Here is a 24,626-nt window from a genome sequence, read left to right as displayed (position 1 = left end):
TTTTGTGCCGTGCTGAGTTTTAAAGCTATTCATCATGTTCGGCTCAATTCCTGTGTACAAGCTTTAAGGTGGTTTTGATTTATAAAGACTCACTAACCACCTCAGAGAAAAAAAAATATCTATGGAAGGTTATCACTAAAAACATCTCAAAATCACCAGGGCCTCCGCACGGCAAATTAAGGCTAACGGACCAAAGTCACCTCAGTGCAATGGCAGTGGTGTCGTGGGGTTACACCAAACAGCTTCAGGACAAAGACAAAAGAGAAGTGAACATCAGAATATGTAGATATTACCAACTAAACTTTGTAGAGCAGGGCAAGGCATCAAATATGAAGTGCAAGGCTCCAGCAGAGCAGAGCATGGAGACACAGGCAATGATGCACCTGAGCAAGGCTGGCATGAAACCAAACCTCCCTCTGCTGTTGCCTTCAGGATTCAATGGATTTCAGTCCATTCGGCAGTTGCTTCTTGATGGCACGTAACAATTTTGGTCCATCCTGGCTGCAGGATGCTTCTATTGAAAAATCTCTTTCCACTGAAGCTTCTGAAGTGCCTGGTTGCAGCAGTTCAGCTCATATTTGCCTTCCTCCTCCCATATCTGTTTGTTTATTTAAAAAAAACCACCACAACACAAAACAAAAGCTCTTTCTCCATGGGATCCAACAGCTTACTCGCAGGGTTGCTTTTGATGCTGTTATGTTATTTGAACAGGCGTGGTGAGAGATTTGTGACATATTTACAAGTACTTCCCTGTAGTCAAACTCATAAATTGTAATTACAGCCATGCTAACTAGCCATAACCCCATTAAAAAAACAACACTACGCACATTTGCCACTCATTGCTATAAAAGAGCAAGAAAACTGACTTGACTTAACGTCCTTCCCAGCCTGGGAGAGAAATGTTTATGTGAAATGGAGACGAAGCATGAAAAAGAAAATGTTCCCTATTCTTAATAATAAAATGGAAACCAAACTACTTTAACGTCATTTGTCAGATTGGTTATTCACATTTTTGTCATAGGGGGAGAGATAAGCTGGCGTGAAAATACGCTGGGGTGCTGGTAGGGGGTATAATTTCAGAAACAGCTTATAGACTTTGAGCCGTGTGGAGTTTTGCAGTGATCTCCCCGGGAAGGCTGCGGATGCGCCGCCGGCTGGAGCGCAATAAGCTGATGGAAAGGGAGAGCAGCACGGTTCGGGGAGCTGAGCAGATAGTTGGGGCTCTCCCTCTGCTCTGATTTCTGTGGCCCTGACTTTGCAGCTCCTTGTTTTGCCAAGTTCTGCTTTCTGAAGTGTTACCTGTGCCTGCAGCCCATTAGCCTGTTAGCACATCTGCCTGCCGGTCCCCGCACCTTTGCTGCTCGTGTGGGTATTTTCAGTCTCTTAGAGCCTGAAATATCCCTTATATCCCCCATTGACAGCATGATGCACATTATGAGCTGCAAACACAGAGCGGGTGGTTTTGCAAGCCTGGGTTACGGCTCCCAGAGCGTGCAGGCAGCGGCAGCCCCACACCCTCGTGCCCAGCGACTGAGCATCCTATGTCCTGACACCTTTCCTCTTTTCCCCCGCAGCATGATGGAGTATTCTCTGGATGGACACAACGTGAGCTTGTCTGCAATCCGCACTGTCCGGGTACTTCGGCCGCTACGAGCCATTAACAGGGTCCCAAGTAAGTGACACCTTTGTCCGCATCGGGCTGCCCGTCTGCAGTTTAGGCTCTGCCTGGCTCTGGGAAAACCAGGGGGATAATCCCACCCCAGCTGGCTCTCTGCGTGCTAAGCCCTGCAGTAGAAGTGTACTCTCCTGCTGCTGGGAGCCAGCTCGTTTATGTTAATTTACAATGGCAAGTTAGAGATCATTCATTATGGTTATCAGTGTTAGTAAAGGGCAAGGGAGTTGATTTTATACCTGGGGGCCCAAATTTTCGTGGCTGTTTTCCAACATTTTTGTGAACTCTCTGAGGCAAGTGACTCTCTGCTCCTAGTGCAAAGTAAATAACAAAGTTCCTAAGAAGAAAGGGGAAAGGTCAGTTCTAAGAAGGATCTTCTTGCCCTGGATGAGTTCATTTTCTCCTCTCAGCTATTTAAGGTCTTTCTGTTTCATTGTGTTCAGGATTAGAAGCGCAGCAGCCTCCATTGCTGGTAAAATACCACAGAGGGTTTGCTGTCATGTAGAACAAAATTGGGTTCATCCACTATAGAAAGTTCAAGTGGCCCCTAAATCCATTTTCAAGTGGCTTCAGCTGCTTGTCTTCTAAATCCAATTTGAAAGATGAACCAACAAGTTGAAATAATTTCCTGCCAGAATCAGCCGTCTGCTGAGCAATCCTTTGCAAGGTACTAATTTCATAGCGTTTTCATCATTTTTTAACCAAAATCCACTCAATTCAAAATGGAACAGCATTGTATGGAAATCACAGAGGTTCCTTGCAAAAAAAAAAAAAAAAGAAAAAAAAAGTAAAAAAAAAAAGTACATCTCCTGTTCTTTTTAAAAGAATGATTGAATGATACAGCCCCGCTGGTCCTCGCTGAACATCCTGCCTAGATTAATTGCCCATCATGTCGGCACATCTAGGGACAGCAAAACAAACTCCCCCAGAAGGGTTTCGGTTCCAGCACCTCAGATGAACATGCAAGGGAACAGATGGATGTTTACGCACAGGAGTCTTTGAAGTTTCTCTCTGAGCTCAAATTCTTCATGATTTTTCTTTTTTTTCCTAAAAAAAAAAAAAAATCGTAAATTTGACAGTGACATCATTAGAAGTTAAAAACGAGACAAAAAGAAATGAGAGGCTAAAAGGGACCACAAAACCCTCCGGAGCTTTGTTTTCCTAAGGAGGCTTTGTTACCAGGGTTTCAGAGCTGCCAGAAAGCACAACACAGTTTTCCTCTGGGATTTGGAGCACTCTGGCCTCGCTGGGACGGGAAGGAGCGGAGGGACGCTGGCACGTGCTCGGCTCGGAGCCCTGCCGAGGTTTCAGGCTGGGGCGAGGATCAGGCTCAATCTGAAGTTATTTAAATCCACGAAGCCCTTCGTAGCTCTCCCTTGAAATAGTGGGAGTCTCAAAGCTGGGCTTCAGGTGGGCTGAGAGAAGAAGCTGGGGAAATATGAGGATTTACATGCCTATTAAACCAAGGCCCAGGGATCCAAACGCCTCCAAGTCTAGGTGAAATTTTGATCTTGGTCCAGCTTGAGCTCTTCTTCCTTGGGAGTCTGATATCGAAGCTTTGAAGTAAGCCTTTTTGGCTGTCTTCTGTTACAATTGCCGCTTTGAATTTTTTATTTTATTTCAAAAGACAGACGATAGAAAATTTTAATAGTATGTGAGATTAAATCCAAAGAGCTCAATCCGTGTTTGGAGATGAATGGCCCGGCTTGATGAGCAGCTAGGCTGGTCTTACAGCACTACCAGTGTCTTGAATGAGTGCCAGGGCAGGATTAGTATTCTTAGAAATATCTCAGTTCCTGGAGGGCAGATAATCACAGACTTTATTTGTTTATGAGACAGTAACTCCATCTACTTTTAACATCGGTGCTTTTATTGTTTCAGACTGATACCTGATATAATCCAGGGTCTGCGGAGAATGGATAGCGACAACCCTCTATTTTGTTGTATTTTTGCAGTTTCCGGCAATAACAGAGTTACATTTCTAGTCTTTCACCCATGGGGATGCTACAGTTTAACGGAGGGATTACCTCGGACATCCACCGCACCCCAGCCAGCAGCAGGGCAGCAGGTCCCGCTCAGCCCCGTCCGTGCCATCCCCAGCGCTGGGACAGTGACGTTCCCCCGGCCGCTGCACTGCTGGCGGGAAGCGGGGTGTTCGTCTCAGTGACAGGCGCAAAAGGACATCGAACAGATACAAATTATGGCTGGGTCAGAAAAGATGAGCCTGGCATTCAATTTCAGGCACAGGGGAAGCAGGGACCCATGAGAAATAGCCTGGCGATTTATCCCTGTGATACCTGGGCACTTTCCTGGGCTCCAGCCAGCGCTATTAGCTCTTTGCTTCCAAGTACAATAAATTCACCCACAAGATTATTTCATTTTTCTTTTATTTGTTAAGAAAAGAAAGGAGAACTCTGGCCAATAAAAACATCATCTCTATTAGAAATTATTCCTTGAAAATGGCTGGAAAAATACAATTCCTCCAATTTATATGTTTGGCAGGGGCTGTAGTTAGGAGGTTTTTTTAGTAGTGGTCACTGTTTTTTCAAATCCATTTCACTGCTTTATTTTTATTTTTCTACTACGTGGTTTCAACCAGGCATCACATGGAATGGGAACGGAAAGAAATCCTGATCCTCGTTTCAGCCTAACCGATGCTCGTGCTCTTTTCCCATGGCACATTTGACATTCTGCTGAGAGTCCAGAGCACCCTTAGCGGATAGTGAACAGATGGATTCAATCTCCAGAATGGTGCCACTAAACAACCCAAAATACCAAAAGTAGCTGAGCAGAAAAAAGTTTTCTGGCACAGGGAGATAAATTTTAACCATTTTTGGAAAAAAAAAAGAGTGAGGATATTAATGAGAGTGGGGTGGGGAGGGGAAGAAGAAAAGCCCAGCATCATCTTTCCAGTGGGAATTAAGTGAGTCTTTTCTGCTTTTCCAAAGATAGATTTGCAAGGAAGGTCTGAAGGGCAGGGCTGTGGGATGCGCTCCTGGGGGCTTACGATGACAGCATGTGTTGGGAACAAGCATTACGAAATCAAGCCCCCATTTGCCTCCAGCTCTGGGTTTCCCCCTGCGCATGGAGGAGAGGCCAGCGCTGTCCCGCTGCTGGCACCGGCGCTGCGGTTCCAAGGGATGGCAGGGGCGCTGGCCGGCATCCCGCACCACCCGTGGCGCTTGCCGACACAGCCTGGCTGCCAGTGCTGTGTCTCTTCCCTGCGGGGTGGCATTGGCGCGGCGCAGCACATGGAGAGGGTTTGGAGGGCAGGCGGCAGGGCTGGCACGGGGCTGGGTGTCAGGATCGCGGCTCCTCCGGAGAGGCATCCGCTGCCGGCGCCAGCAGCGGGGAGCCACGCCGGAGCCAAGATGCAGCTGGGCATGGAGACCTTGAAAGGCTCTTGCCCTGGGATGCAGAGGTTATTACTCACACCTAATTATTTATTAGCGCAGACTTCTTGGCCGGGGCAGTTTATCCACTCGTGCTGTGCTGACAAGGTAATGTCGGCTCCGTCCCTGCTTGGCTGGGTTGCGTTTCCTCTGGCAGAGTGACATGAGGGGGTGGGTAAAGTGGCATGACGGGGCTCCAGCTCCTGCTAGCGCTGCCTGCCATGGCCTGGGAGGTGCCTGGTTGGATGGGCACTGCTCTCCTGGAGACCCTGCTCCTCCCAACAACCATCCCTGGGGTCTACAGATGTCAGGGTGCAGCCGAGCATCGTCACTGAATTAGCAGGAGAGGCATCAGGCATGACTTGGGAGCCAACGTGGAAATTGGTGGGGGAAGAGAGACTGCGTCAGTGTAAATGCCACTCTTTGTTCAAATGGGATGACTAATGGAGAGCAGCATCCTGCTAGGGGAAATGGAGGGAGAACAAGCTCCACACAGGCAGGCAGGAAAAGGTGTTTGCAGAGCAGCATTTTAGCGGGAGAAAACGCCTCCAAAGGCAGTAGTGTCACCTTACCCAGCAGCTGCATTGATTTTCACCATGTCATAAACTTGAGCCCTGCTCTTTGCTGAGCGCCGGCCTCCCAGGGCTCAGTTTCTGGTTTTATTCTTTTCTATAATTTAACATTTGCCTTCATCTCTTCCTCTTTTCATTAGTTCTGCTCTCATCAATTATCAGCTGTTGAAATGATGGCTGGTCGGTGTCTCAAAGGTTCATTTAACCTCTATTGAACTGCGGAGCTGCAAGTCGTTATTCCCTTTTTATTCCTGTTTTATCCTTGAGTTTGAAGGTGCCCTGATATGTGAGACAGGGCAGCCTCCAGGTGCCAGCCCAGTCCCTGCCTCCTTGCCCAGTCTCTCCTGGGCAGCGATGCTGGGAGCATGCTGGAAAGAGATGCAAGGGTTAGCTGAGGATCTGCAAGGTTGACTCATTCCTCAGTCTTCTTACTTAGGATGGAAGATCTTGCACAGAAGTCAGCATTTAAGTCAGCATTTCCCTGGCAGCAGAGGTGCTGGGGGAGCCCCTGCTCAGCACCGAGGTTCATAGGGAGCCTTGCAGAGAGGTGCAGGACCAGCTGGGAAGGTGTCCCAGCAGCCTGCGCAGCAGGAAGAGAAGGGAACAAAGCCGAGAGCTTTGCTTAGGGGAGGAAACACTTGCATCCTGCTTTCCCCTCTCAAAAAAGTAAAAATTTCTCCCGCCTCCCCTGCTTGGCAGCCCTGTAAGCTTTGGAGCATGAATGGCTCCCAGCTGCCGGTGGTGGCCAGCAAGGAGAGGAGTCCTCTGTGGAAGAGGAGTTGTCCATGGAGGAGGCCCAGAGAGCAGCCGCAGCTACCATCCTACACAAGGCTCTGTATTGTTTAGGGGAACAATTTGTGTGATTCATGAGAGATGTTCAATATGTTTATAAATATATATTTTGACAATTTCTCAGGAGGCTGATGGTTTGCGGGGGCGTTTTCTCCAGGAAAGACTGTCTTGCAGCTTTGCCCATGTTTGCTTGTTGTTGAGTGCCGCGTTACTGAAAACATCTGAAAATCCCACTCTTAAGTCCACCCTTTGGAGATACGCTGTTTGTTCCCACGTGCTGCTAAGCCTTTTGCGTTCTTTACCTTCCTTTTCAGCCTTAAGGTTTACGGGAAAAGGTAAATATCCCAGTTCCTCTGCCCACGATGCACTGGCTGCATGACCAAGCCTGAGAGCAGCTGGGATCAGTGTGGCGTTTGGTCTCCCCCTGTCAAAGGGCTCCTCTAACCTGTGTTCTCCTTCTCCCCACAGGTATGCGAATACTCGTCACCCTGCTGTTAGATACTCTGCCTATGTTAGGCAACGTCCTCCTTTTGTGCTTCTTTGTCTTCTTCATCTTTGGGATTGTCGGTGTGCAGCTCTGGGCAGGGCTGCTGAGAAACAGGTGTTTCCTAGACAAGAATTTTGCAACGTAAGTACAGCAAAAAAATCTCCACCTTTTCTTCTTTTCTTTCCTTTCTCCCTCTCCCCTGCCAGAGAATTCCCGGTGGTCGGCAGGGTTAGTGTCCAGCCAGGGTGCAGCCAGGGCCGTATCCAGCAGCATGTGGAAGAGAGCGTGACATGACCGTGCTGCACAGCTGCGATGGCAGCTCTTCACAGGGCTGTCGTCTTGATTCACAAGGTTGTTGGCTTCAGGACTCCGAGTCTGGCTGGGTACTTTTTTATGAAATACCCCCGCTTGTCAGCAAGTTACTGAGGGTTTGGAGTGGCTTTCTCATGTGTTTCCTCTGCACCTGAAAGACAAGGATGTTAGTGGTTTGGATTATCTCTGTCTGAGGAAGCTGAGATCCCTGACTCTGGGAATTTGAGGATTTAGAACAAATAAAAGCATTACAGCTCTCTTAAGATTGCCAGTTCCCAAAACTGTAGAGGTGTGGGAGGTCGCCTAGCACACCACACCACCTGGCAGGGGGTTGATGAGATGTTCCGCATGCTGGTAGAGACAGCACCACAGAGATGCTGCTGAAACACACAAATAAATCTTTGAAGGTGTATTAAGATAAGAAGGTTGATTTGAAAGGCGTTAAAGACATTTGTACACTGGTCCCAGCCTGGCACAGGCATCAGGGACGGGCAGCACATTTTGATGCAAACTTTAGATTTGGTTCTTCCAAGCTAGGCAGGTGCATGGACCAGCATCCCTGTGAGGTGCTGAGGGTGCTAATTGGCCTTAATTGCCCTGATGAGCCTCACCTGAAAGCCCCACCCTGCCCATGACCCAGGAGCTCTATTTAAGCTCAGCCTGTGGCTCTCAGTCCTGGTTTGAGCTGTGCCTGTCTCCAGCCCTGTCTTTATTCCTGCTTTTTTTGGCTCCTGCCTTAGTTCCCTGGATGGGTCCTGGATCTGGTTCATCACTTGCCATGTCTGGGGCTTTGAATGGACCCTGCTGTCAGCCCCAAGCTCTGCCTGCTGTGTTCAGACTCTGTCTATGCAAGTGCCACTGCCGCTGGGGTGACCTTGGCTCATCCCCTGCTCTTGCTGCTGCCCAGCAGTCCCTCAGGGTGACGCTGAGCTCAGGCTATTCTGCACTTGGCGCAATGTGAGGACATACCTTAAGATCCATCAGCACAACAAAAGGATCAAAACCATGTGTGGCCTGCAAGCTTCCACAGAAAAGGGAGGTATGCTTGGGAAAACCCTTGTGAAGGGCTCCTGTCAGAGACTGCTGGAGATGTCAGTGGCTCAGAGGCGAGGAAATGCCTGAGACCAGCTAATGAGGGCAACTTTACCTCTGTAAGAGAAGATAAAGCCTGTAATTATATCTGTTTGTAATCATCTGCTGTCTACAACTTGTATCATGTGTGGAAGACAAGCAGAGATTATCCCTCAGGTCTACCCCAGGTACTGTTCTTGCCTCTCGCTGATTAGTCCTGTGGCTTTCAGCTCTCTGAGCCTTTCTCTGTGCTGCAGACCATCTCTGATGGCACTTAATCATCCCATCAGAGATGCTGAAAAGCAGAAAATCGATGAGTCTGCCATGTGTGTGTGCTTCTGCTCCTGTATCCTGATGCTCCAAACTCGCAAGCTCTCTCCTACACCCACAGCAGGTATTTGCTGGTCACCAAGACCCTCTGTCACTCAGAGTGATCCCTGAGCTGTCATTAAAAAGCCCAAAGAGTGGTGTTAAAGCTATTCTCAGACGGCCCCATTGCATGGGGCAGGCACCATGTACAGGCAGTGCTTTGAGCACAAGGAGCACAGAGCTGTAATTAGCTTCGGCGAGTCCCTCTCATCTCTTTGACCAGGTTTCTAAAATGCTGTGCGATTTCCTGCAAAGTGGAGCTTTTAAAATTAACCACAGGGGAAGCGTTTGCTAAGTAGAGATATTAAGCAGCCCAGGGAAAGCGGGTTGTTATGTAATGGCCATTAGCAGCATCAAAGGCATTACAGGATTTTCTTATCAGGGTCCTGGTCTGGGTCACTGAAGGCAAAATCAAGGCTCCCTGTGCTAAGCCTCTTCATGTTTGAAGAGGCAAGAGGTTTGGGAGAGATCTGCTCCTTCCTGCTTCACCACAGCTCTGCACTGGTTCCTGGGTTCACCCTCCCCAGCAGTAGATAGTGGTGAATTTGGGTGGCTGTGGGTGATCGATTTCCTCTGCCCGAGTCCTGTTGCTTGAGGCCGTGTCCTCAGGGATGTGTCTTTCTCTGGTGCCATCACCCAGGCTGAAGCTACTGTCTCAGTCTGTGTTTTGCTGGGTTAACTTTAGACCTCTGAGCAGAAAGAGCTAGAGCACCTCAGAGGAGAAAGACCTAGGAGTCCTGGTGGATAATAGGATGACCATGAGCCAACAAGATGCCCTTGTGGCCAAGAAGGCCAATGGCATCCTGGGGTGCATCAGGAAGAGTGTGACCAGCAGGTCAAGAGAAGTTATCCTCCCCCTCTACTCTTCCCTGGTGAGGTCCCATCTGGAGTACTGTGTCCAGTTCTGGGCTCCCCAGTTCAAGAAGGATGGGGAACGGATGGAGAGGGTACAGCAGAGAGCAACAGAGATGATTAGGGGCCTGGAGCATCTCTCTTATGAGGAAAGGCTGAGGGACTTGGGTCTTTTTAGTCTAGAGAAGAGAAGGCTGAGGGGGGGATCTGATCAATGCTTATAAATACTTAAAGGGAGGGTGTCAAGAGGATGGGGCTGGTCTTTTTTCAGTGGTGCCCCAGGGATAGGACAAGAGAAAATGGGCGAAAACTTGAATATAAGAAGTTCCACCTAAACATGAGGAGGAACTTCTTTACTTTGAGGGTGGCAGAGCACTGGAATAGGCTGCCCAGGGAGGTGGTGGAGTCTCCTTCTCTGGAGACATTCAAAACTCGGCTGGATATGTTCCTGTGCAACCAGCTCTAGGTGGACCTGCTTTGGCAGGGGGGGTTGGACTAGATGATCTCCGGAGGTCCCTTCCAACCCCATGTGATTCTGTGACCTTAGAAACCTGGCTGCAATGAATAAGTCCCTCCATTTCCAGCTAGAAGCTCTCAGGTTGACAGAGCTTGGTGTGAAAGTTTTGGGGAATCCAGATTAAACCATTGCCATCTTTTCTGTTATTTCTGATTCATTTTCCTGAATCCATAGTTCTGGATATAGTTGTCCCCTGCAGTGGGGGAAGCACAGGGAAAGCACTTCAGGGTTACGTCATTCTGCTATTGTAAAGAAGAGCTAAAATATACAGAACTGGGCCCAAACTAGCAGTTCCCACTGACCAGCAGTAAGATGCCATCTTGCAGCAAGAAGGTGTGGAGATACAGGCAAAGTCGAGCCCAGGGCTAGACTGGAGATGGTCCATCGCTCTGTGTCCTCGTGCTCGGCACTGGTGCTGGAGAGCCCTGACCATCCGTCCCTTTCCAGGGAGAGCTGCCAGAGAGAACAAAAACAATGAAAAAACCTTCACACAGGGGATGCAGGATTAAAGTTAAACTCGGTTTTGGTTAGAAGTAAACAGAATAGAGCTCTATGGGAAAGGGGGAATGAGATTCTGGTCATTTAGTTTTGTCTGCCAAGTCCTACTAACTCCCACTTTTTTTGTCCTCAGCCTAAAATAATGTTTACTAGCTGTTCAGCAGGCTCTGAGGGGCTGAAGGATGGACAGACGTGCTGTGCACCTGGGTTGGGGCTGGGCAGATGATGGTCCTCATTCAGATTTTCCTTACAGCCCAGTACAGGAGAAGACCTGAGTTATGGCAGGACTCACCTTGGCGGTGGTGTCAAACCTTCCTAGATGAAAACAGCTTTAAAGTGAGGGTGAGCTTCTGAACACAATCCAGGGATGCCAGGCAAGGAAAGGTCGTAGCCCCAAAGGTTTTCTGGAGTAAAGCAAGTGTAAGCGAGCTCAGAGACCGGCGCTTCAAATATAGTTTCTTACCTGCTGCATGTTTCTTCGCACACTCATTGCCAGCAGCTTTCTGGGCCATTCAACTTTCCAGCAGGCATCAGTTGGAAGAAGTGACTTTGATTTTGCCATCATTCTTCCTGTGGAAACCTTTTCTTTTAAATCCCCCTTGCAAGTTGGCTGCTTCAAGTAAAGAAACTATTTTAAAATATAGTACATTCTGATAAAATTTGGGGACTTCTTTGAGGTCCACTGGAAATACCTGCTTTGTCTCCCTCTTTGAAAATTGCACTGTTGCAATGGAAAATCATGCTGGAAGGAGGTTGTTTTATTAAGGATGCTCTTTTAGTAGTGACTTTGAAGGAATCACAGGTTGTTACTGGGCTGTTGGAGTAGCAAATTGGCAAGCAGTAATCTGGAGTGGGTCACTGCTGTTCAGGACATGTGAGAAGCTGTCACACCCCAGCCAGCCCTGGAGACCAGAGCGGTGCTTCAGAGGTCTCTGGTGGCCCAGACACCTCTTGAACCCCCTGGGGAGCTCACTGGCTGGACTGCGCTTCCTCTGGCATTGCACAGCAGTAGGGAACAGCAGTGCTGGGATGGTCTCCACTGCTGTGTGAGTGAGTGCAGGACATCCCTGACAGTGGAAGCTGGAGGGAGAATTTCACAAGGGCTTTTTTGGTTGCTCTGATCTAAGAGAGGAAGGTTCGGTATGCATGCGTGGGAAGGGCAAGCATAGCCAGCAGTTTATCTGTAACATCTCCAGGATGTGTGTCTCCTCCACGCAGCCCCTTTGGCTCCCTCCTGCCATCATGAGCTGCTCTCGCTGTAAATAAAGGAGTTGGGTCATCCCCAGCTTGTCTGGGTTGTTGCTGCTGGAGCTGGTCCTTGCTTGTGTGTTGTTATGCAGGGGAGTGTTTTCCCCCTCTTGGAGCCTTTCAAGGAACTCAATGGGTTGGAAGTAGGAGAGGAGAGCGAGCTGCTGCGAAGCGCTTTGTATTTATCTAATGCTGCAGGACAGTTATAATGTGAGCACTTCAGTCTTAATTAACTCTGTACCTGCTTGGCATTGTACTGCCTTTGGCTCCTTGGCTTTTGTAGAGCTGCAAGAAGGCACAGACAGCCAAGGCCGACAGCTCTGAGTTTGTCTGAAAGGTACTTCTGAGTTCTGCTTAATTGCTCCTCCTGGCATCACTCTGTGCTGCAACACTGGGTTGTCAGCAGGATTTTCTCCAGAGAGCAACCTCCTCTGGAGGGAACAGATCCTACTTGGTGCTGAGTTTCCTCCATATTTTCCTTTTCCTCCTTTGCCAAGAAGGATGGATCAGATGATCCTTGAGGTCACTTCCAACCTGGTATTCTATGTTTCCTCTGCTCCTCAGGAAGCTGTAGCAGGATTGTGCTCAGCACACACACACTGTACTCCAGAGACTGTGGCTGATGCCCTGCATGGGCTGGTTAGGCTGGGAGGACTGAGCCTGGCGGAAGATGGAGCAGAGAATAATTGTTCAGCCTCCTTTGACATGGGAGAGGATGGACTTTCCTGCCCCGCTGTTGTCCTTCCTGCACATGAACGCATCCAGGGACAGAGAAAGGAAAATACATTGCAAAGCTGCTGCAAGCCCAGAGAAAGATGTGTACTGGGCAGCTGGCCGAGAAAAGGGTGTTAATCCTTTCTAATGTGATAACAAGATCCATTCTGGGGCTTAGTTTCTCATGTCTTTTCCCCAGAGTACATGGGTCTTGTGATTAGTGGATTCATTACCATTAATAAGTTATTTGGACTATGCCTGTTGGCAAGTAACAAGGAAATTAGATTGACCTTTCCTGCATGTGGAGGTAGATGGTCTTGGCAGAGCTAATTCATTTATTTTGTGGATATTGGGGATTCCCTCATTCTGCAACACTGTTATTTTTCATCCTTGGTCTCCTTCCTTCTTTCCCCTTTTTGTTTTTGCCAGCAGGGTCATCAAGCAGATGAACTAGAAAAAGGTCTTAAATTTGCAGTGTTTGCTGTTGGTTGGTGTGTCCCTTCCCCACCGTACTCGGTGATGGCAGAGCATTGTGCAGGTCCTTCCCAGCCAGATGGATGCTTATGGTGTCTCTGTGCCCAGAGCAGACATGGAAGAAGGAAGGGCTTGAAAAGGGCTGGGCAGAAATTGGCCCCCATGTGATTGATTTTGGCCTGTCATAGGGAGGACTTTCTTGTAGTTTGTAAATTATTTTGGAGACAGTTGCAAAATTGAGCAAGGCAGAGAACAGGGAGGATAAAATCAGTTAGGCAGCAGCAAAACCAAATCAAGCTTCATTCACCCTTCGCAGTCAAGCTGTGCTTTGTTTTCCTGGTTTTATTTTCCTCCCACAGCCACCAAAGTGTGTCGTTCTCTTGGTTCTCCAGAGGGTTTATGCCCAGATCTATGCGTAGAAAAACGCAGCTTATTAGATGACAGCCCAGGGTGTTGTGGCTGCAGGCAGTATTTCTCCTTCAGCCCAAGGCTTCCTAAACGGTGACTCATGGGAGACATGCAGCCTCTCAAAGCTGTGTATGTGGCTCATCGAGGACCTTTACAGTTGCAATGTGTAGTGAATAGAGAAGCATTGCACAGGAGGGGGATTAGTCCTGTAGGTCCCCATCCTAGCTGTCTTCCTTCCCTCCAATGAAACCGGGTGCACAGTCTCCAGCAGAATTGGCTGGCACACGGCTCTCTGGCTAGCTGTGTCCCTCTCCAGCCTGCCCATCTGGGGTAGGCTTATCAGATCAGTTATCAACGCTGGGGCCTGAAATAAAGATTAATTTGGGACAATGGACATGTATCAGAGTCCTGCAGCTGGGAGGGCCGGCAGCTGCCGAGTCGTGTGTAGCGCTGGACGTTGTGTATATTGTGCTGTGGTGGTGGGAGAGGCAGCTCGTAGGGGAGCTCGGGTGTGAGGTTGGAGTGGAGCGTGGTGCTGATGCATCAGCCGTTCTGTCTGAGCACTTCTTCCACGGTCAGTGTTCTTGGCACGGGCACGTGTGTGTCTGCATCTAAACACAAAACTGCTCCCAGGAAAGGAGCTTGTGCAGCCATAGCTGCTAATTACACAATCATCCCTCCAGATGGTCCATCTCCCTCTGCAAGTCCAGCTTTGCTCTGGGTAGAATCCTAATTACACTGGCCCACGAGCTGTGGTGTGCTGAGTCTTCCTGCCTTGCTCACTGCCAAAAGGTGTTTGTGATCAGGAAACTCCTGCTGCTGGTGTGGTGCTGGGGTGTTGCTTCCAGGGTGGTGAAGAAAATAAGTTTTTGTTGAGTTTCACAGCTCCACCTGGTTCTGGAGCAACTTTTACTGGATGATCAGTTGTAGTTTGGAAGAGTATGTCACTGGAGTGGCACGTCCAGATCAAAGTGTCTTGGTCAGCATTGTTCAAAGGGAAACCACAAAGAGCAAGGGATGTTCCCAAGATCATACAGGGTTGTTGCAGGGCTGGAATTCAATGTGTAGTTTTTAGGGTTGCAGGTTACTGTCTGAGACTCACCTCTGTGGCTGTCTCTGCTGCAGGCACCAGGTTTGGACTTTGAGCTGCTCAAAGTTTCAAGTTTGCATGACTTGTCACATCAGCGATTTGAGAACTGAAAAGATCTGTTGAGCTTGAGCTGGAGGTCAGGTGCTTTGGTGAGAAGGTACCAAATGAGACCTCTTCTGCTATCCTCTTAGGGACTTAGAGTAGCTCTCTCCCTGTAACCCACAAACTCCTGTTTATAAGAGAGGTGAAATCGGCCCCAGGAAAGCTGGTCATACCCCAGCATCCTGTGGCTGTGCTACTTTGTTGTATCAGGCAGCGCACAGCATAGTCCAGGCTTGGTTTGGGCTGTGGGGGTAGTAGACCCTTTCACTTCCACAGGGTGTGGAAAGCCCTAATCAGTGTCCCATTTGAAAGAGTTCAGAGCTACTGGGCACCTGCTCTTGTGTTCCTTGGGAGGAGCCTAAGGAGACATGCACCCATGGCCTCTCAAACCTGGAGGTTTTAGAAGAAAATGTCCTTCCTGAGGCTGGTGGGGCTGGGAGAACTCTGGTCAGGTCTCATGGAGGTGCAGAGCCCTCCCAGCCCCTCCCTGGGTGAGTAGGCTAAGGCAGGCACTGTGGTTGTAAACAGAGATGTCCCAGGTTTGTGGAGTCCCCACCGCTTTCATTTGAGAGTACAGGAGCCCTTTGCATCTGAACTGAACCCCTCTCAGCGTACCCGCTAAGGGCAGAACAGAGCTGCCAGGGCTCTGCCTGCCACTTGTGAGTCAGAAGTCCCTTCTCCAGTATCTCATCTCATTTCCCTCTGTTTCTTCTCTTGAGTTCCCCAGCTGTCTTTGCCCACAGCCTGTAGCACTCCCAGACACATCCCTGCGCCTCGGTGCGTTTTCATCCTTCGCAATACCCCCCCTCTGTGTGACAAACTCCGCCGGTTGTAGTATCTGATCTTCTAGCAAACACCGTGCTAGCGTTGCGCTCAGCCTTATCTTCAGCTTGTTTTATATGGAAATTTCCTCCAAGTGAAACCAATTCATGGGAGGGGAAGGAGAAGGCTTTTAGGCAGTCCTGGAGGAAAAACATTTTTCAAGTTTCTTCCTTGTCTCTTGATCTGCGGTATAGAAACTGGGAGGAAGACGTTACAGTTTTGTCTAGAGGTGTGGGAACACTGCAGTGACAGGGGAATAACTGGTGAATGACATTTAATCACCAGTAAACAATGCCCAGTTCCTCTGACGTGCTACTCTTGCCTGTCCCCGAAGCTGGATGAACCCTCAACACCCATCTCAAGTCTTTCATTGATGGAGGAGAACCAAATTCCCCAGGAAAGTTGTTCAGGGTTATTTTCCCCTCAGCTCTGCCCTGCAGCGATTGCTCTCTCCTTAAAGTGCAGTTGTTGAGTGACTCCCGCTTGGCTCAAGGGGTTTGGGGAGCAATTTCAAGCAATTGGCTGGAATAACACTAGTTTGGCACTCATTAGAGCCAAATTTATTCAATAGTTATGTACATTTAGAAACAGATAAAAGTACAGCTGTCCTGTCTTGAAGAATTCCCTGCTTATCTTCTACCCACATCTCAATTGGTCATATAATTTGTGTGTTGCCTTTTCCCTTGTCTCCTGACTGATTATATAGCGTGTTAGAACCCTGCAGCTCGGAGCACAGCAGATAAAGTCGGCTCTAGGACTTTGCACCTTCTCATTTTGAGCAGTGCTTCAGTGTGTGAGTGCCGGTGGGTCTCACTAACACTAATCAAAGAGCAGGAAAAGTCCTGGGCTCCAGTTGCTGCTGATCTGCCCCAGAGCATGGCTTGAGAAAAGGCACATCCCTGCCCTGCTGCAATTAGAGCACTTGCTTATCTTAGCTGTAACAGAGCCATAAACTTTATCCAGGCCAATTAAATCAGATATGCACTAAGCATACAATTCCTATTAATGTGGGCTCTTTCTTTTCTTATGTAAGTACAGAAGGAATTTGAGATGGCCTGTGGCGGGGCCTCTCCTTGTTAAAGTTCAGCTCGCTCATCCCGGAGAGGTGCTGAGGGGCAAATTTATTAGAAAGCTGCTTTGCCATCAGCCTTTCTGAAGCATGTTCTGAGCATCAGAAGAGCTATCTTAAAATCCCTAGATGGAAACAAAAAGTCCCCTAGATTTTTGGGAAGGACCTGGCCTGCTGGGATTTTTCTCTCTGTACCCTCTTATTTCAACTTTCCAGTGCCCTGTTGGCTTGGGAAAGCTCAGGCTGATCTTTAACTAAAAGATCACTGGCGCCTTACAGGATGCTGTGAGCAAAAGGTTTTGTAGACAAAGGTAGGGGCTGATATCTCAACTATGACTTGCTGTCCCCAGTCTGATAGGGCTGAGGGCAAAGGAGAAATAACACACCCAAACCAGGGACAGGAACCAGTGCCTTTTGCTTGATGAAACAAGGCGGGACATCATCTGATGGGCTGAGAGAGCTGGGGTTGTTCAGCCTGGAGAAGAGAAGGCTCCGGGGAGACCTTATAGCCCCTTCCAATATCTGAAGGGAGCCTACAGGAGAGCCGGAGAGCGACTCTTTGTCAGGAAGTGGAGCGATAGGACGAGGGGTACTGGTTTTAAATTGGAAGAGGGGAGATTTAGATTAGGTACTAGAAATAAATTCTTTCCTGTGAGGGTGGTGAGACACTGGAACAGGTTGCCCAGGGAAGCTGTGGATGCCCCATCCCTGGAAGCTTTCAAGGCCAGGCTGGATGGGGCTTTGAGCAACCTGGTGTAGTGGGAGGTGTCCCTGCCCATGGCAGGGGGGTTGGAACTCCATGATCTTTAAGGTCCCTTCCAACTCTAACCATTCTATGATTCTATGATTTGTTCTCATCCTTCTCTTTCTTCCCCCTCCAGGACATACAACCTTACTTTCCTGCATCCGTACTACCGGACAGACGAAGCAGAGGAGAACCCATTCATCTGCTCATCGCATCGTGAAAACGGCATGCAGAAATGCTCCAACATCCCAAACAGGAAGGAGTACAAGCTGGAGTGCACCTTGAGCATGGACTCCTACACCCCAAGTTTATACAACCCTGACTTCAGCAGCAGGAACGCCTGCATAAACTGGAACCAGTATTACAACGTATGCATGGCAGGGGACGTAAACCCACACAACGGAGCTATCAATTTTGATAATATTGGATATGCCTGGATAGCTATTTTTCAGGTAGGATTTTTTTTTTTTCTTTTTGCTTTGTCATCTTTTGCTTGAAAAGGTTTTGACAGACGCATCAGAGGAGAAAGGAATTTGCTTGCATCTGCGTGAAACTGCAAATGAAGTCACACCGAGTAAATGAGTCAGACAATAACCTGCACAAATGTTGCAAGAGGGTACTTGGAGAGAGCAGCCATTTTTCAGTGTATTTTAGAAGAGGGGAGAAAATACTTCTTGAGGCCAACGAAAGTATGGCAAATTCTAGCACTGCAAATCAGACTTGGATAAATCCCAGAGATTTTTGAGAGTTAGGGTCCTTACTTATTGCTGTAGTATCAGGAAATGGTGAGTGTTGTCCAAGTCCTTAAGCAAGACTTAATATATGATTCTATGATTCTGTGATCATTCTAAAATGTAGCAACTCACTTGATGGCATGGTTTGGGCTTGTTTCTAGAATTGCGGGGTTATGCTGGTTAGCACGGTATGCTGGAGGGAGGAAGAAATAGTCCTAATGGTCAGTTCTGGCTGGAATACCCGTGAAGAGATACTTCTCATAGAATTTGAGTCTCTCTTGATCCACACCTATACAGCTCTTCACTAGAAACTAAAGTGCTTCTGTCTGAGACTGGAGGAACCTTTACAGGTGACAAAGACACTCCAGCAACTAAAGCATTTTCAAAGCATTTGTAGCTCTGGAATGCTGGATAGTCACCTACACAGTCCAGAGGCTATGGGCTCTTAGGGCTAGCCTATTTTGAATGATCCATGCACTGTTTTCCATTTTTATTTTGAATGATCCATGCACTGTTTTCCATTTTTATTTGCGCTTCCTGTTTTTAATACAAATTTCCTTATGCTTTTGGCTAGATGCCCTGTTTTATTTAGTCCTCCTGAAGTGTAGGTGACTTCTATTCCTAAAAGAGAAAAAGTTCTCGTTTTAGTTTTGTTAATGATGAATAACGGCTCGTTCAGAGCTCTAAATTTCATTTATGAAATTCCTTCTAGTTTCATATTATAGTATGAACTTAATAACTTTCAGTTTTCATCTGGGAGTTGTAAAGGGGTGATTGCTTTCTCGGAGCATCTTGTTTGCTCTCATGCTGTCGCAGTAGCACACCTTGAATCATGCTGCTGCTGGTGTCAGAGGCTCAAAACCAAATCCAGAAGGGTTCAGACAGATCCCAAGTCTCTACTAGGCTATGTTTTTAAAAATACTTTGGTTCTCTCCAGGAATTAGTATGTCAAGAGAGGAGCTGCTATAGTAATTTTGAATATTCCTGACTGGTAGTGAGCGTTGCATAAAGGAAAGAGGGAAATCAAAGCGAGAACAGTAGATAGGTCTCTGGCTGCACTTGCATTCTCCCTTTTCTGCTCTTGCATAGTTCTTTGACAGAGCTTGATGGATGTTCCCAGGAGGTCCCGTCTGGCTCCCACCATGGAGCAGCAATGTTATTGCCAGAGAAAGGGCAGAGGGCAACGCGTTGCGGAGTGCCTGTGCTCGTGCACTGAAAATGAGCAGGTGCTTCTCGAGGGGTCCCACTTCCTTTTTACTTCCTGAGCCTTTTTGCAGGCTGCGAGCTTGCATTTCATGTTGGTATTTCATTCCCTCAGCCTGAAAAGGTACAGTTTTAAGTCAGGAAGAACAAGCTAGCTACAGTAGAGGTTTCAACTGATTCCTTTGAGCAGAGCAGAGTGTCTGGCAAAGTTGGATATTGTATCCATAGATCATTTTGGCAGCTGCCAGGAGGTTTATGATTGGTTTTAGTGCTGCTTAGGCCATCCAAATGTTAAAGAGTATTTCAGCCAAAAACTCTTCTTACATCTTTATTCCTTTTAGCAGTAGGGACTTGCTTTTAGAAGCTGAAAAGACTGTAACTCCAGGTAAAGAAGCAGCTTTTGGGAGTAAGGTGCTTGCTTTACTTTGATATGGGAAGAGTAAATCATTACTGCAAGAGGTTGGGTGCTAAAGCAAAACAATTGCTGTAAGCAGAGAACATTTAACAAATAAAGCTATTGAGTTGTACTCTCATTACATTTAATAGTTGAAGCTGGGTAGCACCAGGTCAGCAGTTAGATGGGGCCTCAAAGTAAGTAGTGCAGAAAGTAGAACTGATGGGTTTAGTAGCTCAGGAGCTTCCCTGTGAATTGGTATTGAATTACTGGGCAGAAAGCACTCTGCTGTCTTCTGGATGAGATGGGTCCAATTGTCCTGATCCCTTCTGGGGAATAATGAATCCGTGGTACTTTGCGGGAGTTACAATGGTAGACTGAACCTCAAGGTCTGGCATGCCTCCAGTTTGCATAACGGCAATCTTAGGACTCAGCTGGATAAAGCATCCCTCATGATTTAAACCAAATGAGTTGAAAATCTAGCATGGTTTAAGAGCTGTCAGAAGGGAAGTTGGTGAAATGAGCCCCACAGGTGAGATTCAGATGGAAGCTTCCAAGTGCAGTGACTGCAAGTCATGCCCAGGAGTTTTCCAAGGGCGCAGTTTGATACTGTGCAGGCTGCAAACAAACCAAACCAAAACCGTACTTTGACAGGGAAATCTGAGGATCTCTACTCCAAAATGTCCTTGCAAATGGTGCACCAAGGCAGAAGGCTAGCAGTATGGCCAAGCTCTTTCAGCTGCCAGAATTTGGCTTTAAACAACCAAGCTGAAAGGCATGTAACTTCATGGTAGTGGTCCGGAACTTGCAAGTAACTTGGCACGTGGGAACGGGATGCAACGAACAATGAAATGCATTGTCGATCTTCTGAGCAGAAGAGTAAGTCAGAGGCATCAGACGTGAGAACCAACCTAGTGTAAATAATAAAATTTTAAAGCAGTAAAGACGGTGGCTGCATCCATGGGTGTTTGAAATGATAATAATTCCTTATGTAATCTTGCAAATGATTCATGTTTTGATTCCCCTCATTTGTTGTGTAATAGGCTAATTCATGTATATATTTGTTACAAAGGCATGTTCAATGGCAAATTATGTGAACTAATTAGCTTATTACAGAATAAATGAAAGGAGATGGAACCTAAATTAACTGTGAGGTTTGGCATGATATTAAGATCCCTTTATTGCACATGAATTTCAGCCACAACAATAAGAGCAGTAATTACAGGTATTGTTGTCACACTGCAAATGATGAATTACCCACCTAACCAAAGTCCAATTTAATTTGAATTACTGACAGTCTCAGTGGAGCAACCAAAATACTGCCACCTTCCTAACCAACAGTCTCCAAGTGGCCAGACCTGAACGAAGAAACCCATTAAAACAAAAAGGGGCTGGATGGCTGGTAAGATACACAGTTTGGGAAGAAGAGATTATTTAGGCTAATTCACAAACCACAAAACCATTGCTTGGATGATTTCATGTCTGACTCCCAGAAAAGTAGGACCTATAATAGCACTTTAGATCAGGAGACAATGCTTTTGGCAAAACTAGTGAGGCAAAGTTGAAGGAGCAATAGCATTCAGTTAGGCAGGACCAAGACGAGATCAAGGGAACAAGCTGTTCCTCTGTGCCTCCTGCCAGGATATAGTTGGAAGGACTAAACTTTGAGAGCAAACGTACAGGAAAAAATTACATAGACATTTCAGGAAATATGCATCCAATACAGAGAGAGAAGATTTGTGTGGCAGTTCAGAGGGGCTCTGACACTGCTGGTGCTGGCTGAGTTGCCTTTTCTTTGGCCTCTTCTTCACATGTTGTATTTCAGAAGTATCTGCATTTTTTAAGGGGCTTCCTTAATAAAAGACCCTCTTGAAATTAGTCCTTGGGTGCAGGTCTCAGATTCATGATTCTGTTTCTGGCTTGTGTTATTCTGAGTGCATATTGCTTCTACAAGGTTTTGCTTAAGAAGACATCTCGGTTAACAAGTTAATCAAGTCATACAAGTAACACATCTCTGGCCCATCATCAGAAGGCCCTAGCGAGGGAATTCTCAGAGGAGACTATTTTGCATTCAGCAGCCCCCTTGCTGCTGTCAGGAAGGAAAAAAAAAAAGCCTGGTTGTGTTCACGAGAGCTGAAGACAGCCCAGCAGGCACACGACATGATAAGAATGCCCAAGAAAGGAAAAGCTGAATCACCTTCTGAAGAAAGATGTCTGGAAATAGAGCAGCATTAAAGGAACTGTCAGCAGCAGCAACAGTTCAAGGTGTTATCTTGATAGCGTGCTCGGTTGGAGAACTTCTCTTTGCACGTGGTCTCACCAAAGCCAGGAGTACATTACAGCCATGAAGGTGTGGGTGACCAGATCAGGAAAGAGAACAAGTTTGGGGTGGGAAAGTGGGGGGATTGATGCCACCCATTTCTTCCTTCATTTGTCCTTCTGTGGAGACGTTACTCCTCACGCGATGGCAGGCTGCCTGAGCAGGTACGACAGCTGGCAGTGACAGCCGTATGCTGCAGGCCACCTGCGGAAACAGCCCTTTCGTTTGGATGTGAAGTTCCCTCTCCTGTGCTCTGGCTTGTCAAAAAAAGCCCCTGGGAGCTTGTGTAAGCTATCTCAATCCAATCAAGGATTTAGTCATTTTGACCCCGCGCTATGTGCTGATGAGGAGCTTGTTTTGTCTCCGTGTTGCTGACTCTGACTCTGCTTCTGCCAGGATCTGCACCCCTGCAAGCTCAGCTTGTAGATGGGCCAGCTGAGAAGGTACAGAGCTTGGGGGAAGATTTCAGGTTTGGAAAGAGGAAGGTTCATTTGTTTTATTTCACCATTGTTTGGTGCCCCAGTCTGTTCCACAGCTGTTGCCCACTTCACATATTCTTTGGCCTCTGTACATCAAGGTTGAAATCCTTCCCTGAGGATTTCTCTCTCACCTGGAAATCTTTGAGCTAGATCTGTAAAGGGAACCATATCTTCCATTCAAATTAAAGGAAAAATGACATGTACTTCAATGCACTTCTTCTATGGTCAAATGCAAGAATGAGCTTGGAGTCCCTCCTCATGCATACTCATCCATACTCATCACTCAGTTAAGAGATCTCATTTGAGGAGACAAGACCTGAAGCTCTAACGTTGCTTTCCCTTAGAGTAAGCACAAACCTCCACCCTGGAAACTACTGGCAGGACAAAACTGGCAGGGTCATTCCCCTTGGTTCCTACCCACACATCTTCTTCTTAGCTGGGCTGTCGCTTGGATGGATATTAATAGCGACTTCTTGGGGGGGACCTCAGAGTATCTCAACTAAATTCCTTAAAAATGACAGCTCAGGAATGGTTACCCCAATGTCTCAAGAGTATTGTACCCGAGATGCTACAAATAAGCTTGCTTGCCTATCTGCTGCAACCTCAGTTCTTCCACTGCCAGTTCTCTTAAATATTTTGGGGAACAGCCAAAAGGCACACTCAAGCAGAAGAAAGTCAGGCTTCCAGCTGCAATTGTATTTTGTGTGTGCAACATGTAGTTTTGTGGGCCATGTTTTTCAGAAGCAGCTGTCACACTGGGTGCCCATGTTTTCAGAGTTCATTGAGTAGATAATTTTTTTGGCCAAAAGGACTGGTTTTTGTCAAGTGGTTCATTCTTTAAACTGGAGCTATGTGTCAACAGTGCTTATCTGTGCTGAATTTGGCAAGAAAAGAGTTCTAAGCTTTTCATTTCCCCTGTTTCAAGGTGATGCTTTGTCACTAGACTTGAATTTGTTTTGGATCACCAAAAATATTTCACTCTAAATGATGGGGTTTGAGTTTTGTTGGTGTTGCTTTTTTTTTTTTTTAATTTGGTCAGCCAAATAAACATAATTTTCTGCATTTGAAGAGCTTTCATGCTGAATACCCAATCTAAAAATAACCAGCTCCTTTTAAACATCTCAGAGTGTGCTTCCAAGAGGATTAGTTGCTTTTGAAAAATCTCCTTCATCTAGAAGGCTAGAAGGAATGGTCCCATATAGCACAAGTCAGAGAGGCCGTCCTGATTCCAGGTCTGGGCCCACTAACCCATGGGAGGTGCTGGAGGGACCCGGCGTGGCACAGAAACCTGCTGCAAACTCTGTATTTTTGGAAGGATTTAATCCTACCTCAATCATAGATTCTTTAATTCAGAGCAGAAAGAGGCATGCCTGCAACAAGCCATGGCCTAATCTGGAATCCAGTTAAGTGATGAAAAAGCATCTTGAGGTGCCTCAACAATTCTTACAGGGAAATCTTACTTTGGTTTGTTGCCCCAAACCTTCTCCATGATCAGTTGCTGCTGTTGCACCTTGCATTGTGAGTTATATATAGCTTTGGGGAGACTTGTACATGAAGCCAAAGGTTCAGCTCATTTACCCTGATGTCCCCACACAGCCGTCTCCAGACTGCATCGAGTTGGCAGATCCATCCAGGAGAACAAGACACACACTCTGATTTGTGTGAATGGGTAAAGCTTAGACATCTGAAACAAGTTTTGTGTCACAGTCCTGCACAGAGGGCTAGTTGTGCTTGAAGCCATGAGCCCTTTGTCCCTAATAGTCTGTAATATAATTTGAAAGAAGGTGTAACAATGTGAATAACAACAATCCTTACTTTTTGCGCTGGGGCCAGTACCCAAAACTGCTGCTGTGTTCCAGACAGTGGTGTCTGGAGGAGCACTGTCTTTTGTATATATGGTACACTCATCTGTAAGCAGGGATCTCAGTCTGGCTTTGGTTCCCTTCTCATTGCAGACTCTTCATCTTTCAGCTTTGCTCTGCTATGAAACTCTGATTTACGGTGCTCTCTATGGTAATGGACTCATTATTGCTGAAGCTAAACAGTTAAATACATTCCCTGTGCATAAGATACTTTACACCAACAATGGAGACAGAGGATAATTATCACAGTAAATCAGACCTCATGAATATGGACTGAGGTAATTTGTTGTAAGCGGCAGTCATCTGAAATCAGTGATGTTTTTGCTGTCGGATGAGGATCTTGGGTTATTAAGTGTGAAACAGAGACAGCAACTAACCTTTTCTTTGTAGCAAAAGTTTTTGAGTTTTAATGCCATTTTAAAGCCCAT

General features: G+C 47.1%; 1 protein-coding gene across 1 annotated transcript in view; it reads left to right on the top strand.

The window, feature by feature from the left end:
* Positions 1-24,626, top strand: part of CACNA1H (calcium voltage-gated channel subunit alpha1 H) — a 252,290-nt gene that overhangs the window by 130,064 nt on the left and 97,600 nt on the right. The window contains exons 4-6 of the mRNA XM_074158337.1: positions 1,575-1,672; positions 6,897-7,056; positions 17,343-17,658. Coding sequence (XP_074014438.1) covers positions 1,575-1,672; positions 6,897-7,056; positions 17,343-17,658 — 574 coding nt within the window. The remainder of the gene's footprint in view (positions 1-1,574; positions 1,673-6,896; positions 7,057-17,342; positions 17,659-24,626) is intronic.

The sequence above is a fragment of the Numenius arquata genome, chromosome 14 (genome assembly GCF_964106895.1).
Source record: "Numenius arquata chromosome 14, bNumArq3.hap1.1, whole genome shotgun sequence".
NCBI lineage: Eukaryota > Metazoa > Chordata > Aves > Charadriiformes > Scolopacidae > Numenius > Numenius arquata.
This window is presented reverse-complemented; position numbering and strand designations above follow the sequence as displayed.